Here is a 16,686-nt window from a genome sequence, read left to right as displayed (position 1 = left end):
AGAGAGAGAGAGAGAGAGAGAGAGAGAGAGAGAGAGAGAGAGAGAGAGAGAGAGAGAGAGAGAGAGAGAGAGAGAGAGAGAGAGAGAGAGAGAGAGAGAGAGAGAGAGAGAGAGAGAGAGAGAGAGAGAGAGAGAGAGAGAGAGAGAGAGAGAGAGAGAGTTCTGTGGAAAATTTCCCAGGCAGAATTAATGTCAGCGGCAGTAGATATAGGAGACCGGTCATGAAGTGTGATGACTGCTTGCAGTCCCTGCCAGTTTGCTTGAGTGAACTGCCAGACTCACTGGCACAGCGGCTATTCTATGAGAATAGCAAGAGAGATTTTGACCTTCACGAGCACATGATCAGAACAGCCAAGCTGTTAGGGCAGAGGATGAACAAAATACATTGGCGGAGAAATCGAATGGGAGAAATCCGGGTGGGAAAGTTCACAGATCGAGTCAGAGTCACAGAAGTACTTTGCAGAAGTGCCATGGTAGTGAGCAAGGTACCAACACTCTGCCAATTTGCATGTGACAATTGAAGTCACCACACATAATAAAGAGAGAGTTGGGATGAGTGATTAAAAATTGGTCCATGTCGTCTGAGAGAGATGTATATAGAGTCGTCACTGTTGGAAGGACGGTACAACACAGACAAATATGAGGTGAGAATGGAGGGGAAATCACAAGATGTACTCCTGGGGTTTGGAAGGTGTAAGAGCAGTACATGGAAGGTGAGATATTGACTTTTTGATGTAAAGCATGACTCCACTACCAGGACGGGTTTCAGATCAATCAAATTGGAGGCGACAATAGCCACTAAGGAGTCCGGGATGTCCTGTGAGTGGAAGGATTCAGTTAAACACTCCAAGCCTTCAAACCCCCTCCCGACCCACCCTCCACAACTCATCAATTCCCTCCCCAAAACTGAAACTCCTCACACCCCCTGCCTTGAAGCCTCAACCTCCCACTTACTAACCCTGGCTCTGTCCTCCTCTCCTCACCCTCTTCCCACTCATAAAAGCAAACAGGCATTCCTACATCGAAACAGTGGAATATTTAACGCTTCCCCCTCCACTATCGTGCAATCACCGACTTCATAGAAACTGCAATCGAAACAGCTCCGACATGTCATTCCCAGTCACTCTCACCTATCCAACTCACAATCCTGTGGAATTGCAACTCTGAAGTGACCATGAGCAGCCTAATTGTGCCAATGAATGACCCAAAATCAATTATCTCCTTCCTGGATACATATGTAAATACACATCATTAAAAGTAAATAATGAAGGATGTTTTCTTTCAGAATGTCGCAAGATTCTCAGAAGTCCTTGGGCAAAGACGTCTAAAAGGACAATGGTTTCATGGTCCCTGGTTGAGATGTTTCAGAAAAAATAGTCAGATAATAGTAAGGACCTGCATAACCTCCATGATAAAACCCCTGTTTGAGAGAATTCAGTTATTTGGGCAGTGTATAGACAACAGACCACTGCCTCGATTGCTATGACCCATCTTCACAAGGCCCACCACGTCTATCAGCTCAAAATAATTTTAACTGTCGGTCGTTTTACACTGAAGGGAAAACTTATAGGGAAGGCATGGCAATTGTGAATATGACAGCTCCGGAGATGTCTTTGGCTTCGCAGAGCAGTAAGCACCAACATGGTGGCCATACGATTTTTCAGGTTGAAATTGTGGGTGGAGTCAGGCCAGTTGTCTAACCAATGGGTGGAATGGAATGTTACATACAGACAGATGGATGGACGGACGGACGAACAAGCACATTATACAAATATATGTTTTTCAAAATTGCAGCAGTTTTAAGATATGTTTTGTCAATGTTTGCAAAATCATAATCATAGTTCAGTTTTGGATATTTTTGGTATGACAAATGCAATCCTCAGTCAATTAAATGCTGGAATAAGTTTAATAATAGGGACATTGTGGACCTGAGGTCTAACATTTTCACTATTGCTTCCTTCGATTTTGAACAAGATTCCATAACTTTGTGTCAGACTACAGCAATGCATAATTGCTCATTTTGTGCTGTAACAATGACACCCAACTTCGAAAAATGCAGAGAATTGTATCCTATGGTAATCAATGGTTTGACAAGTCAGAAGCAAATAGTAAATCAATGGTAAGGGAAAGGAATGGTCACTCAATGGTTTACCTTGGTAATATATTTATGCCACAATAGTAAGTTTTTGTATGTGAATGGTACTTTTTTTTTTGCAAGGATGAGTCCAGTTTGTTCGCACTAACAGGGAGGTGGGGTAAAACAATATTTAGAAACATTGCAGCAATGTCTGCTTACGTGCGTCATGAGGGAGGGACACATTCCACAGGAGTGTTTGTTTCCTCTTGAAGTCTTCAGTTGGGTTTGAAGGAAGGAGGGAGGGGGAAGTGAAGGAAAAAAAAAATCATGCTTGAACTGCATTCTGGGTAAATATGATCACTCCCCAAACAAACACAATTGTGGTTACAATACGATTTGACACCAGGAATTGCTTCTTTTTTTTTTTTTACAAAGATGCAGAAAATGTTGAAAAATAGGTATTTTTAGCCAAAGAATTGCTCACACCATATGACCAACAATAAATTGGGGATCACAATTTCTATAATGTGGGAATGATTGTTGGTTTCATGGTATTGTTTCATCACTCTTTGTATGTGAGCTGTTCCATTATGTTTCTACGACAGATTACAAGAATAAAAGTGAATAAAAAAAACGCATTCTTCTAAGGCATACCTTTATTTGGGCGGTATATAGGCAACTGACAGCTCTGTACATGCTAAAAAAAATAACCTGGGTTATGTGCATGAAGCAAAAGTATGCCTACTGCTTATAATTCAAAACACCTCACTGCACTGGAAAACGTGCGGACAGGAATACACCCAGTCCTCACTTAACATTGTTGTTACATTCTTGTAAAACACAACGTTAACAGAAACAATGTTATCAGAATCAATTTTCCCCCATAATAAAGAGATAAAATATGCTAGTTACGTTCCATAGCCTCCCTTTGTCCCATAAAATGCATTACATATACATTCATTCAATGGGATTTTAATAGAATATATATATATATAGTTGGAAATTCTGGTCCGTCCGGCGTGCGATCGGCCGCTTGACTCGAATGGCGACCGCGTCGCCCACCGGAACGGACAATTCAGTCGTGACCCTCTTGGAGCTATCACCAAGGAGCTTGTCACGGGTGGGGGTTTAACCTCACCACAACCCAGTCCGCATTCTACCCGCGCGAAATAGGGTGAATCGCCGAAAGTCGATATACCTAAGTACTCGCACGGGTAACCTACTGAGGGGTTGCACCATGCCACAGGTCGACTCCGGACACGAACCGCTTAAGCGGCTCATTCCGTGCTACAGGGATAACCGAGCGGAGTTATCGTCGACCTTGACAGTTCAGATTAGTTACCGGGTGTTTTAAACCCACTATCAATCCCTTACGTGATGCAAGATGGAGATTCAACAAAGGAAAGGACGAAGTGAAACGGGGTAACAATCGGACAAGCACATTTAATGCGCGACACACGGAAGCACGTATTTCCAATCAGCAACAATTAATCATGCACGTATACAGAGGCAAGAACAAAAGCAAGAACGAAACGCAGAGCTACATCCGAATATAAGTATTACACTGGCACTTATGCAGGTCTAAACTTGACAGACTGTCGCCACACACACACATTTACACAAAACCCAAAGAAACAAAAGTGGCGACTTCCCTTTTTGCACACCGAGTCCTTCTCCCGCGCCCTCAGCTTTCAGCTCCTCCGGCGTGGTCGGTGAGCTCGTGCTTCGCGCCGGCACGTGTTGGCCGCTCGACGCCACGGACGGGGCTTTGGGGAACGAACGGGGTATTCTGGCGCTATCTTGGTGCGGACGGGGTGGGGGGGAGTGGGGGGGGGGAAGAAACCGTCGATACTTGGGGCCGAGAGAGGGGAATGGCAGACGCTCCATCCCACCATCGGGGTCTCTGGACCGCACCGACTCCGACTGACCCTCCGACCAGGAACTCTCGAGCAGGAGCTTCCTATCTCTCACCACACCGTCATGTACAAAGGGATCAAGCGCACTGAACTCTCCTCGTCCGCCCCCTTTTGTAGCGCGGGGCTCCACCCTGTCGCTCCGCCCAGTTCTTCGCTCCACCCCTCTTCGAGGCGTTTCGAGAAAGGTCTCGACAGGGGGCGTTCATAACTGATGTAAGGACCCTTTATGGTGTATTGCAAACTTCCACAGCCGTAACAATATTATACATCCAAAAAGATAAATACACCAAATTAGTGTTTAATTAATAAGATAATACAATAATTTTGTATTTTGTACTCACTGATGGACAGTGGTGGAGCAACTGTGTGGTGGGAGGATGGTGAGTCACTGAGATTAGGAAGGGGACTCCCATTCCCACTTTGACTGGGGTTCCCCCTTGGATGCTGTTCACTCCGAGAAGCACCAAAGACTTGAAGACTTGAACTTTCGTCCTCCCGCACAGCAGTGCCACACCCCATAATCCAGTGAATCCATGACTCCCCAGGCCTGACCCAGACGTCTGTTGACCTCTGGCTCACAGCCATCAGAGCCATGAATATCACTGCCAAGGTAAGTGAATCTCTCCATGATCTCAACATCCTCGACACAAACAGGTACAGACAGGATAGCAGCATCGAAGATGTCATTGAAAGCCTGGATCTTAGTTTTGACCCAGGAAACCCATAATCCCAGTTACTCTGAATTCTCATTCAGCACCTCGAAGCCCTCCAAAAGGACATCCAGAGTCTCCAGAAAGATGACTGCATCATCTGCGAAATCAAGGTCAGAGATCTTGACATTCCCAAACCATGCACCGCAGCTTGATCTCTCCGACATTCTCCCCAGAATCCAGTCCATACAAGTGGGGAAAAGTGTGGGGGGCAGAACACACCCCTGACAAACTTCAGCAACAACTGCAAATAAGTCAGAGATGGTATCATCACATCTCACAGCACTCTCAGTACCAAAGTATAGTTCAGACATTAGATTGATCAGTTGTGGTGGCACCCCACGAAGACCAAGAATCTTCCAGAGGGCATCCCGATTCACTGAATCAAATGCTTTATGGAGATCAACATAGGCTGAAAGCAGCTCCTGCCGAAATTCTCATCTGTGTTCGGTGAAGACCAGAAGAGCAAGGATATGGTCAATCATTTACCTCTTTGGTGTAAAGCCTGACTGCTCTGGGCGCTGGTGCTCAAGCAGATGGTGATGAACCCTATCAATAATTATCTGAACAAAGACCTTGCCCGACACTGAGAGCAGCGTCACCCCTCGGTAGTTGTTGCAGTCTTGGCGATCACCCTTCCCTTTCCAGGGAGGAACAACAAGACCCCTCTTCCAGTCAGTTGGGATGATGCCTGTTTTCCAGGCAGAGCGCAGAACTGCATGCAACAACACGAGTGCAGCATTTCCACCAGCCTTGAGGAGTTCAGTGTGGATGCCACAGATCCCAGGAGCTTTCCCCCATTTCAACCACTCATATTATCCCCCCAACCCCCAACCCCACCGGCAAAGATTATAACACCCCTATACATTAATTTGGGTCCTGCTGATCCGATGCAGCAAGTCTGGATGTAATCAGCCCAAAACTGTAGGAGTAGTAGTGCGATAAACAAACACACAAGCAAACACACAAAACACCGGTCCGTGAATTGTAGTAAAGATTATTACCTCCACCACCGAAGGTGGGTGGAGATTGTTTTCACCCATGTCTATTTTTTCTTTGTGAGCAGATTACCTCAAAAAGTTGTGGACAGATTGTGATGATATTTGGTGGACAAGTCGGGTGTGTGACAAGGAAGAATTGTTTCGATTTTGGTGAAGGTCCGGATCCGGAAACGAGAATTAAAAAAATTTTTAAGTGGTTCTTCACCATTGAGAGATAAGGCCAAAATGATATATAGCATGCTATTTCAAAAAGTTGTGGACGAGTTATGTCAAAACTAGGTAGTGAGGTGACAAGAACAAGCTGAATCGATTTTGGTTAAAGGTCTGAATCCAGATCCAGCCCATCAATGAGATACAAAACGTAAACTGTTTAGCTTGTGGCAGAGGTATGCACTCTCCTGAGTAGCATTTGAGTTTCTCTTCTGCTTTTCAGTTATGCTCTTCCAATCATTAAAATAATAAATATTCATCATAATCGTCTTTCACATTCCACAAATAAATGTGTGAGTTTATTAGAATAACAACCATGGCAGTACTGTAATGCAGAGATTGTCTTCTGATTTACCATAAAGGATGTTGTTGGCCACACCAACAGCTGCACAAAATTGTACATGTTATATCTAATAGCAGTGCAATACATATCATAATACTTGTCACTCTACTGTTACTACAACTACAATGACGTCAATCATTTATAGTTTCATGTGTGCTTTGCCAGAGTCAGGTTTTTGCCCAAGTCTTTCATGAACCGCCAGTATTGGCTTGCCATTTGATTGAATATGATTTGAGCAGGAATTTGAAATTTGGTCAGGGTATGGGCAATAACTCGCCTACTCTTTATGAAAGACACCATGGTATATTTAACATCCACCAGTTACCAGTGCTGGCAGATGGGTCCTCCAGCTTAGGATGCTTCTGATGGATGACAAACACATTGATCAATCGTCCTGCATGTGAAACACCGAAGTAACAGTGTACAGCTGGGTCAAGATTCAAACCCAGGCTGAACAGCTCAAAGGTGAATGCACAAACATTTAAGCTATTTTCGACTCAGATTCTGCAAATGGTCCAGACAGCATCAGCCCACGTGTCCCAAAAACCTGCTCCTCTGCTCTTGCTCACCCTCTCTCTGTTCTATTCACCCTTGCATTAATGCTCAAGTTCATCTGCCATCTGCTTGGAAATTAGCAAACATTATCGCTCTGCATAAAAAAAGGTGCAAAAACAGATCCCTGCAACAACAGACTAATCAGCCTTCTCTCAATTATCAACAATGTTATGGAATCCATCATCGCTTCAGACATTAAATCATTCCTCTTCTCCAATGGCTTGATTTACGATCATCAATTTGGATTGAGACGAGGTCACTCTACCCTGGATACACTGCTTCTGCTCTCCCAACAATGGAAGGAGATCCTCAATGCGAGACATGAAACCAAAGCCATATCCTAGACATATCACATGCTTTTGACACAGTCTGGCACCCTGCTATGCTCACCAAACTCTCTTCCTATGATATCCTAGGCCATATCCACTCATGGCTCGCAAATTTCCTCTCCTGTCGCAGTCAACGTGTGACCCGAAATGGAGTTCTCTCATCCCCGCTTCCTGTCCAGGCTGGAGTTCCTCAAGGCAGTGTTCTGGGTCCTGTTCTTTTTCTGCTTTTCATCAATGATCTCTCTGACTCTCTGGAAAATCCTCTTTGTCTCTTTGCTGATGACTCCATCCTCTGCCATATAATCTGTCATCCTTCAGACCAGCAAGCAGCAGCTTCTTCGCTCACTGCAGATCTGGGTAAAATCACAAACTGGTCCAACACGTGGAACACGTCTTTCAATCCGGACAAATCTCACACTCTCACCATGTCTCTCCGAAAGGACTGTTTGGAACCCCCCCCCAACCCCCATCTACCTTCTCAACAATCCACTGGAAGAAGTTCTTACATTCAGGCTTCTGAGTCTCACTATCTGCCATGATCTTTCCTGGGAAATCCACATTTCCAACCCGGCCTCCAAAGCCAGTCACCGACTGGGCATCCTTCGTCGTGCAAAGTTCTTCCTTGGCACACCTTTGCTCCTGACCACATACAAAGCTTTCGTTCACAGCCTGATGGAGTACTGCTCCCCCCTCTGGGTTGGTGCTTCTGCCTCTCACCTTTCCTGGCTTCATGCTGTGGAAACCAAGGCATTTAGGATCATTGGCATCTCCCGCAATGAAGCGGAGTCTTTGGGTCTTTCACTCTCTCACCGCAGGCAGGTCAGTGGACTTTCTGTCTTCTACCATCTCCTCGCAGGTCTCTCTCTCCCCCTGCTCTGTCTACAATATGTCCCCCCCCATGCTTCTACAGTGCACTCAAGGTCCACCAGCAACCCCCTTCTGGTAAAACTAACAAAATCACGAATCACTGCTCACCTTCACTCTTTCATTCCTCTTTTTCCCACATTTGGAATGAACTCCCACACTCTCTTCAATCCCATTCTTCCCTCCAGGTCTTCAAAACAGCTGTCACACCCTCACCTCTTATCATCCCCCATCCAGAACCACGATTTTTTCTACCCCCATTAATCCAACCCAAACCTACCTCCTTAAAATTCCCTGACTTCCTTCCCGAAAGTTCCCAGTTGTGTAAGGTCCTGAAAGTCCCTGTGGTGTCCATCTTGTATACTCCGTGTTCCCCGCCCCATCCCTCTCCCTTCCACAGGTCTCCTAATGTCTCTGTTTCTGACTGTTTTGCCCTTCCCTCTCCCACCCCTCTTGTCTCCTGCCCCCCTTGTTGTGTGCTTTGTATTCGCTCTCATACTAGCCTCAACAAGGTAAACAAAACAAAAAATCCAACCAACCTAAATACTTATCATTGAAACCCTTTGTAAAACATCTCTGAAAACAATAATTTAATTTTTTTTAATTATGGTGGTTTTCCATTAATTCGCCTTTACAGTCAATGAGCAGTAGAAATAAAAATATCTGCACACTACTTTTCAATTTAAGCACAGTCACACAAACATCATGTACCTATTGGCTGATTCGCCCACGTGCAGCTTGACCACACTTGTCGTAATTCACAACCATTTATTAGAGGCCATTTCTCCAAATGGTACCGAGTTTATATAGTTCAAAACAAAACAATTAAATAAGGATAAACACAAGGAAACACAAGGAAATTAGACCCAGGTGGAGGCCATTCAGTCCATCATGCCAACGTCACATCAACACCACACTGATTTATCAACACAAGATCAAATAAGAAAATGAAAAAAAAGTTCTTTGTTTCATTAAGTGTATTGTGGGGGTTTTTTTGTCGTTTTTGTATATATAATTTTCTTCCCAGGGGAGGGGGCATGGGCTTGGGTGAACAAATGCACAACATCAACCACACAACACCCCTTGACGAGACCCCCACCAACAGCACTCCGTTCTCATGCACACAATCACCCATCAATGCTCCAGCTACCTAAAAGTCCTGCCAACATCCCTATACCCCTCTATCTCCAAAACTTCCAAGTACATATCTAATTCCAATTTAAACTTATCTTCTGCTTCTGCTGCATGACCTTTCCAGGGAGACCATTCCATGCATTAACTACTCTCTGAGTAAAAGACCTCTGCCTTACGACCTATCGCTTGCCAAGATGGAGAATAAACAATTGCTTCCTGCAGCAGCTGAACTTTCACAATAATTCATCCATTGTAAAATGTCACAGTTGTCACATTCTTATATTCACAACCATTAACTAGAACTATGTTGTCGATGGCACACCATCGCATATTCCCGCGCGCACTGCTTTGTCCCATTTACGCTAGGTGAAATTTTATCTCGCAAAATGGATTGACTATTCTTTTTTTCTTTCTTTTTTTAATCAGCCCCCATGACCCCACCCCTCTGGCCCAGCCCCTAGGGGTCATATCAAAAATCCGACAGTGTTTTGCACTTCCCCATACATATATCGACTATGTCCCAAAGTTTCAAGTTCCTATCTCAAACGGTGTAGGAGGAGCTAATTTGACCCCCTATCTGCGAAGCACCCCCAACACCGCAAACACCCTCTGATCATCATGTGTTTAAAAAAATATGTTGTTAAATGTATAACTCATGAATATGTTTGATTTAAAAAGCTATAAGACTTTTTTTTTAATCGACCCCCATGACCCTCAACCCCTCTGGCCCGGCCCCGAGGGGTCATATCAAGAATCCGAAAGTGTTGTGCACTTCCCCATACATATATCTACTATGTCCCAAAGTTTCAAGATGCTATTTCAAACGGTGTAGGAGGAGTTACAGGGTAAGACAGACGGACGGACGGCGGAGACAATCACAATATTCCCGCTTTTCTTCGAAAGCGCGGGAATAAAAATCGTCATATTTACCACCAGATTGGCATGACACCATTTCAGTTGGCCAGCGAGATCCTCGACAGGTGATGACTTCAGAGCCTACAAGTCGTGTTGTTCTGGTACACGTTGCTCTTGCCTGGATGGTCACACTACGGTTATGTTCATTCATTGGCCTTTCCACTGTGAGATTCCCATGTGGTATTTGGGGATGTTCTGGACAACACTGGATATCTGCTTCAGGTCCAGTATTCGAGCATCTACAGGAAAGAAAATTTTCATGATCAAAAATGACAACAAACAACAACAATCCTGTTCAGTTAAAATGCTTGTATTTCCATCCTCGGGGGAATGTTCCGTTACCAATAAACTTCCTATCGCTTGCGAAGCCAGCCATTCCATATCAACCTTTTCACTGGAGTGCTTGCTTGAGTGCTTCAGCCACTTGGCGAGCGCTCCACATGATGATTGGTAATGGAACATACCCCTGATCTCATTTACCATAAGGCAAGAAAGTTCATAAATATGCATTGAGCATTGCTAACAAAATTATCGATGATCATTAATGTGGATAGACATTCACTGTACTGAGGTTTCTCTACATTGAAGAAAAAAAAAACAACTTTCATAATATTTTCAGGTGTTACTAAAACTTGAGTCTGTTCTGTAATCCCGAGAAGAAAGTTGTATAGTTGCCTGGTGTAATTTTGGCGGTTAAATTGGCATAATACACGAGCAAGGTGATGATGTCATGCAGGAATGAGTCGAGTCCGTTTTTACAGATGCTCCGTATTCCCAACAACTGATAGATTTTTGTTTTTTTCTCAATTTATTGTGGTCGATAATTATAATTTAATTTTTTTAAATTTATTTTAAATGTAGCATTCATTCCCTGTGGTTGCTGTGGTATGATAAGATTACATGGAGCTGTGAAGAGTAAATTGTATAACCTTAAACACAATTTTTTTGGTGTGTGTGTGTGTGTGTGGCAAACTACTTAATTGTTTTCCACTTTTTTTTTCTTCAACCTCCATCAGTATGTCTGTATCAAAGGCCTGGTAAATAAGAATAATGGGTGGTGCTTTGGCTGCCCCATTTGTTGTGCTTCTTGGGAGGCTGAGATGAACTAAATTCTAAAAGCTTGACCACAGATGTTTCACTGCCAAGCAGATTCCAGCTGAGAAGCTGTTTCTTTTGAAGAGACTGGCAATAAACTGGAAGGGATGCTGTTACTGCTGCTCCTGCTGCTACTTCAACAAGTACATTGGTGAACTATATCTGGTACACATACAAAAGCAGGTGAATCCAGCAGTGAAAGCAATAAAACCATACCTGAGAAGTTTCTCTGATGATTATTCCTTTCAGTATGCAGGTTATGATGATGCTGCTTAAACCAGAACAAAAGAAATCTCACTCACATTTAAAATGCAATGACATGTTGTAAATGAAGTCCAGCTGATGATTACTCCTTCGTTGTCTCTCCAGCGGTTGGTGAAGAAGGAAGGGAAAAAGATGGCAAGCAGAAGAGACTCGTTCGTTGTCGTCGTGGTTGTTTAGCCAAACAAACGAAACCCACTTCTCTCAATAGTATTGGTAATGTCGAATAAAAGTCACTATTAAATATTGACGTGTTGAGAGTGACTCGTGAATAAGGATGAGAAAATGCTTGGAAGTAAAGGCGTTTGAGCTTCTAACATGTCGTGATGATGAGCTCTCATTTGAACTGGCTTTCCAGCATCCCTGCGTTGATTGACTCTCTGGAAGGATGCAACTGATTGGCTGCTAGAGTTCACGCGTTTGCTTTATTACAAATATTCGCAAAATAAAAAATAATCAATGATTGACTACACTAGCTCCCCCCAAGATCGATGACCAAAGAGAGACGATCGATAATGATATAGACGTAGATGTAGACGTCAGCCAAAATTGAAAACTTGCACAAATCTCTAAGGCCAACAGATATGTCTGTCGGAATGAGTTTTCCTCACATCTGATGTAGTTACCGGTGGCAAAGGGGCTGATGCAGATGTCGATGAGACTGAACTCGGTGCTTTTGTGTGTGGCTTACAGGAACAGTCGAAGTCGATAGAGCTGGAGTTAGTTCTGCTTTAGCAGAAGGATGAGATACATCAGACTCTTTATTCATGTAGGCATCCTTGAGTCTGTCAAATCTGACAGTTTCAGACTTCACATTAACATCAAGGATGAAGTACTTGTCCTTCCTGGAAATGACTCAGAAGGGGCCCCGGAAGGGAGGTTGCAGAGAAACCCTGACAGTGTCGTCACATGCAAAAATATGGGTACAAGACAAAAGCTCTTTGGGCAGATGTGTGGAACTTTGTTGAGCTCTGGTGGGGATGTAATGCAACTCACTCATTGTCCTTCACCATCTGTCCACATAATTGCTCAGGTCCAAATTGGTGTGAATGTTCGACAGAGCAACAAACTGCCCAGGAAGTCGAAGTGTTGATCCAAAAAACAACTCAGCTGCACTACAACCCAAATAAGCTTTTACTGTGGCATGAATGCCCAAAAGCACTTCCAGTAGGTTTTCCATCCAGCGATTGTTAGTCTTCTTGTGCTGTGAGTGAGGACTTAAGCTATCGATGGAACTGTTCAACAAGCCCGTTTGCAGTGGGGTGGCAGGAAGTAGTTCTGGTGCGTTTACTTCCAAGTAACTCGGTCAGCATTTTGAAAAGTGTGGACTCAAACTGTCATCCTCTGTCAGTTGTGATAATAATAGATGGGGCACCAAACACTGCAATCCATATGGAAACGGAAGCTTTGGCTCCAGTCTCTGCCGATATGTCCGGTGTTGGAATAACTTCTGGCCACCTGGTGAAATGGTCAACGCATGTGAGCAGATATGTGTTCCCGCCAAATGGTGGAAAAGGACCGACTAAATCAATGTGCACGTGATCAAAAAGGACATCAGGAGATGCAAAGGTGCCTAATGGTGTTACTATGTGACGATGTATTTTTGCTCTTTGACAATGGTAAACTGGCTCTGGACCAATTTCTCACATCACAGTTGATGTCACACCAGACAAAACGTTGAGTCACAAGGTGCTGCATTGCCCTGATACCAGGGTGAGATCGATTGTGCAGAGCATCAAATATGACCCGTCTGAACTCAACAGGAACATATGAACGAGAAGTGCCAGTGGATAAGTCGAAAACAACAGTGCCTTCAGAAAGATGGAGAGGTACCTCACTGAACTTGAGCGATGTGCAGCTGGTATGGCTCTGAGATGCTGAAGTTTCTCATCCCCATGCTGTGCCTTGACAAGCCTGTTGAAATTGATGGAGGTGGTTGTATCAAGGATGTTGATATTGAGCCATAAGAGAGCATCAGCTACAGTATTCTCCTTACCGCTCACATGACGTATATCGGTGGTAAATTGAGAAAAGTAGTCAAGGTGTCGGACCTCTCTTAATGAATGGCGATCAAGTTTCGCCTGGAAAGCATGCGTTAACGGCTTATGGTCAGTGAAAACACAAAATAGCCGACCCTCAAGCGCATGACAAAATTTGCGGATTGTGAGGTAAACCGCCAGCAACTCATGAATAAAGGTGCTGCACCTTGTCTCTGTTGGCTGTACGCTTTTGGAAAAGAAGGAAATGGGCTCCCACTTCCCTTCCACATGTTGTTGGAATACGCCACCGACTGCCACATCTGACGCATCCACCATGATACATATTGGTGCATCTGACAGAGGATGGACAAGCATTGTGGCCACTGCTAGCGAATACTTCACTGCGGTAAAACGCAGCAGCACATTTGACAGACCAAACCAGAAGTCTTTTTGGCTCTTCCAATGTCGTGTGAGGATACTATCCCCATTGCTGACCCTCCAATCATCTGTGATCCACCTTCGTTTGTGGAAATACAGGCTTTTGTGAAACAGTTGAAATGGGGTTAAGCTCCTGAGATCTGTGGCATCCATGCTGAACTTCTCAAAGCTGGTGGAAATGCTGCATGCGTGTCATTGCATGCAGTTTTGTGCTCTGCCCTGAACACAGGCATCATCCCAACTGACTGGAAGAGGGGCCTTGTTCTCCCTCTCTGGGAAGGGAAAGGTGATCGCCAGGACTGCAACAACTACCAAGGGATGATGCTGCTCTCAGTGCTGGGCAAGGTCTTTGCTCGGATAATTATTGATGAGGTTCGCCACCATCTGCTGGAACACCAGCGCTCAGAGCAGTCAGGCTTAACACCAAAGAGGTTAATGACAGACCGTATCTTTGCCCTTTGAGTCCTCACAGAACGCAGATGAGAATTTCAGCAGGGGCTGCTTGCAGCCTATGTTGATTTCTGCAAAGCATTTGATTCAGTAAATGTGGATGCCCTCTGGAGGATTCTTGGTCTTCATGGGGTGCCACCAAAATTGATCAATCTGATGTCTGAACTCTACTCTGGAACTGAAAGTGCTATGAGATGTGATGATGCCATCTCCGACTTATTTCCAGTTGTTATTAGAGTTGGTCAGGGTGTGTTCTGGCCCCAAAACTTTTCAGCGCTTGTATAGACTTGATTCTGGGGAGGATGTCGGAGAGATCAAGCTGTGGTGCATCACTTGAGAAGATCAAGATCTCTGACCTTGATTTTACAGATGAAGCAGTCATCTTTGCAGAGACTCTACATATCCTTTTGGGGGCCCTCGGGGTGCTGAATGGGGGAGTCAAAGCCACTGGGATTATGGGTTTCCTCAGTCAAAACTAAGATCCAGGCTTTCAATGACATCTTGGATGCCGCTATCTTGTCTGTGCCTCTTTGTGGTGAGGATGCTGAGGTCTCGGAGAGATTCACTTATCTTGCCAGTGATATTTATATCTCTGCTGGTTGTGAGCAAGAGGTCAATAGATGTCTGGGTCAGGCCTGGGGAGTCATGGATTCACGAGATCATGGGGTGTGGCACTGTTGGTACTTGTGCAGGAGGACAAAAGTTAGAATCTTCAGGTCCTTGGTGCTTCCAGTCTTACCTGCATTATCCGTGAGCATCAGCTGCGGCTGTATGGACATGTGGCTCATTTTCCTGACGCTGATCCTGCTCACCAGATTCTCTTAGCGAAGGAGCCTCGTGAATGGAGGAGGCCAATGCACCGACCACATTCCTCATGGTTGCAGCAGGTTGATCAGCATCTCAAGGAGATGGGGATGGGCCAGGCATCTGCCTGGGGAATGACCAGACAGTGGCCCCTGGAGTACTGGCAGAAAGTGGACGCAGCGACGCACTGCTCCGGCGTATGCTCCCATACCTCACCTGACCTTATGCCGAGTACATGCAGTCCACCAGCAATCCCCTTCTTGTGAAACTCCCAAAATGCAGAATCACTGCTCACCTCAACTCATTCGTTCCTCTTTCCTGCCACCTGTAGAATCAACTTCCACATTCTCTTCAATCTCATTCTTCCCTCCAAGTCATCAAGACATCTGTTCAATACCATCTCAGATCATTACCAATCTAAAACCATGATCTTTTCTCCCTTGATCAACTCACCCAAGCCGATTTCTTTCCAACTTTCTTGTTTTTCCTTCCTGAGAGTTTGCTTCTGCATCCATCTTGTCCACCCTCTCTGTCCTACCAAAGTCCTCATTCTTTCTCACATGCTTTATCTTTGAAATATCTCTCTATTTTGTCCTTCAACCCTGCTGTTCTGTGTTCCCCCTCCTTCTGGTGTTGGTTTCATATCTTACAGAAGCATTGACTTTGTTTACAAATAAATAAATAAACAAGCAGTCATAGACTGGTACTTATGAAATGGTCAACTTGACCTCTGACCTTGTCTAATAAAAGCTGTCTCTAGAGAAGGTAGCGACGCAAATCAGAAGTTTCTACGATGATTCTGTACAAAACCATCAAAAATCGAATGTTTTGGATGTTTGACCTCACTGTGACCTTGACATTTGACAGATTTTGACCAAAATCTAATCAGCGCTAGCCACCACCCTCCTGAATCACGTGGTGTAATTTGACATTGGTAGCTTCTTCCGTTCTCGAGTTATCATTTTTTGGATGTTTGACCTCACTGTGACCTTGACCTATCACCGATTTTGACCAAAATCTAATCAGCACTAGCCATCACCCTCCTGAATCACGTGGCGTAATTTGAGATTGGTAGCTTCTTCCGTTCTCAAGTTATCTGTAACAAACCATCAAAAATCGAATATTTGACCTCACTGTGACCTTGACCTTTGACCGATTTTGACCAAAATCTAATCAGCACTAGACATCACCCTCCTGAATCAAGTGGTGTAACTTGACATTGGTAGCTTCTTCCATTCTCGAGTTATCGTGCCTACAAACAAACAAACAAACAAAAACGGAAGTCATCAATATACTTACGAAATCTTTAGATTTCGTAAGTAACAAGCAGTCAGAGACTGGTACTTACGAAATCGTCAACTTGACCTCTGACCTTGTCTAATAAAAGCTGTCTCTCGAGAAGTTTGCGACGCAAGCCAGAAGTTTCTACGATAATTCTGTATCAAACCATCAAAAATCGTAATGTCGAACGAAGCAATAATCTCCATTTCTCCACGCAATTATACCTTAACGTCACTCAACGACGCGTCTGCTCGACACACTGCATCATGGGACGACCCGTGATGCGTCGAGTGAAATATTTTTTATACAATCTTAAAATGTCTC

General features: G+C 44.4%; 1 protein-coding gene and 1 long non-coding RNA gene across 8 annotated transcripts in view; one reads left to right on the top strand and one right to left on the bottom strand.

Annotated features, from left to right (window-relative positions):
• LOC147030884 (uncharacterized) overlaps positions 1-16,686 on the bottom strand; it is a 227,547-nt gene that overhangs the window by 63,263 nt on the left and 147,598 nt on the right. For all 7 annotated transcript variants that reach the window (XM_085875426.1, XM_085875424.1, XM_085875423.1 and 4 more), the window contains 2 exons: positions 10,070-10,293; positions 2,297-2,350 (listed from right to left, as the gene is read on the bottom strand). In XM_085875426.1, the coding sequence (XP_085731552.1) occupies positions 2,297-2,350; positions 10,070-10,293 (278 nt within the window). The remainder of the gene's footprint in view (positions 1-2,296; positions 2,351-10,069; positions 10,294-16,686) is intronic.
• Positions 11,202-11,654, top strand: LOC147030890 (uncharacterized). Its single transcript, XR_015056560.1, has 2 exons — positions 11,202-11,332; positions 11,519-11,654. It is a non-coding gene; the product is annotated as an uncharacterized LOC147030890 (long non-coding RNA).

Source organism: Eptatretus burgeri, chromosome 3, assembly GCF_056783735.1.
Source record: "Eptatretus burgeri isolate ZD-2024b chromosome 3, Ebu_testis_v1, whole genome shotgun sequence".
In the NCBI taxonomy this organism is placed as follows: Eukaryota; Metazoa; Chordata; class Myxini; order Myxiniformes; family Myxinidae; genus Eptatretus; species Eptatretus burgeri.
This window is presented reverse-complemented; position numbering and strand designations above follow the sequence as displayed.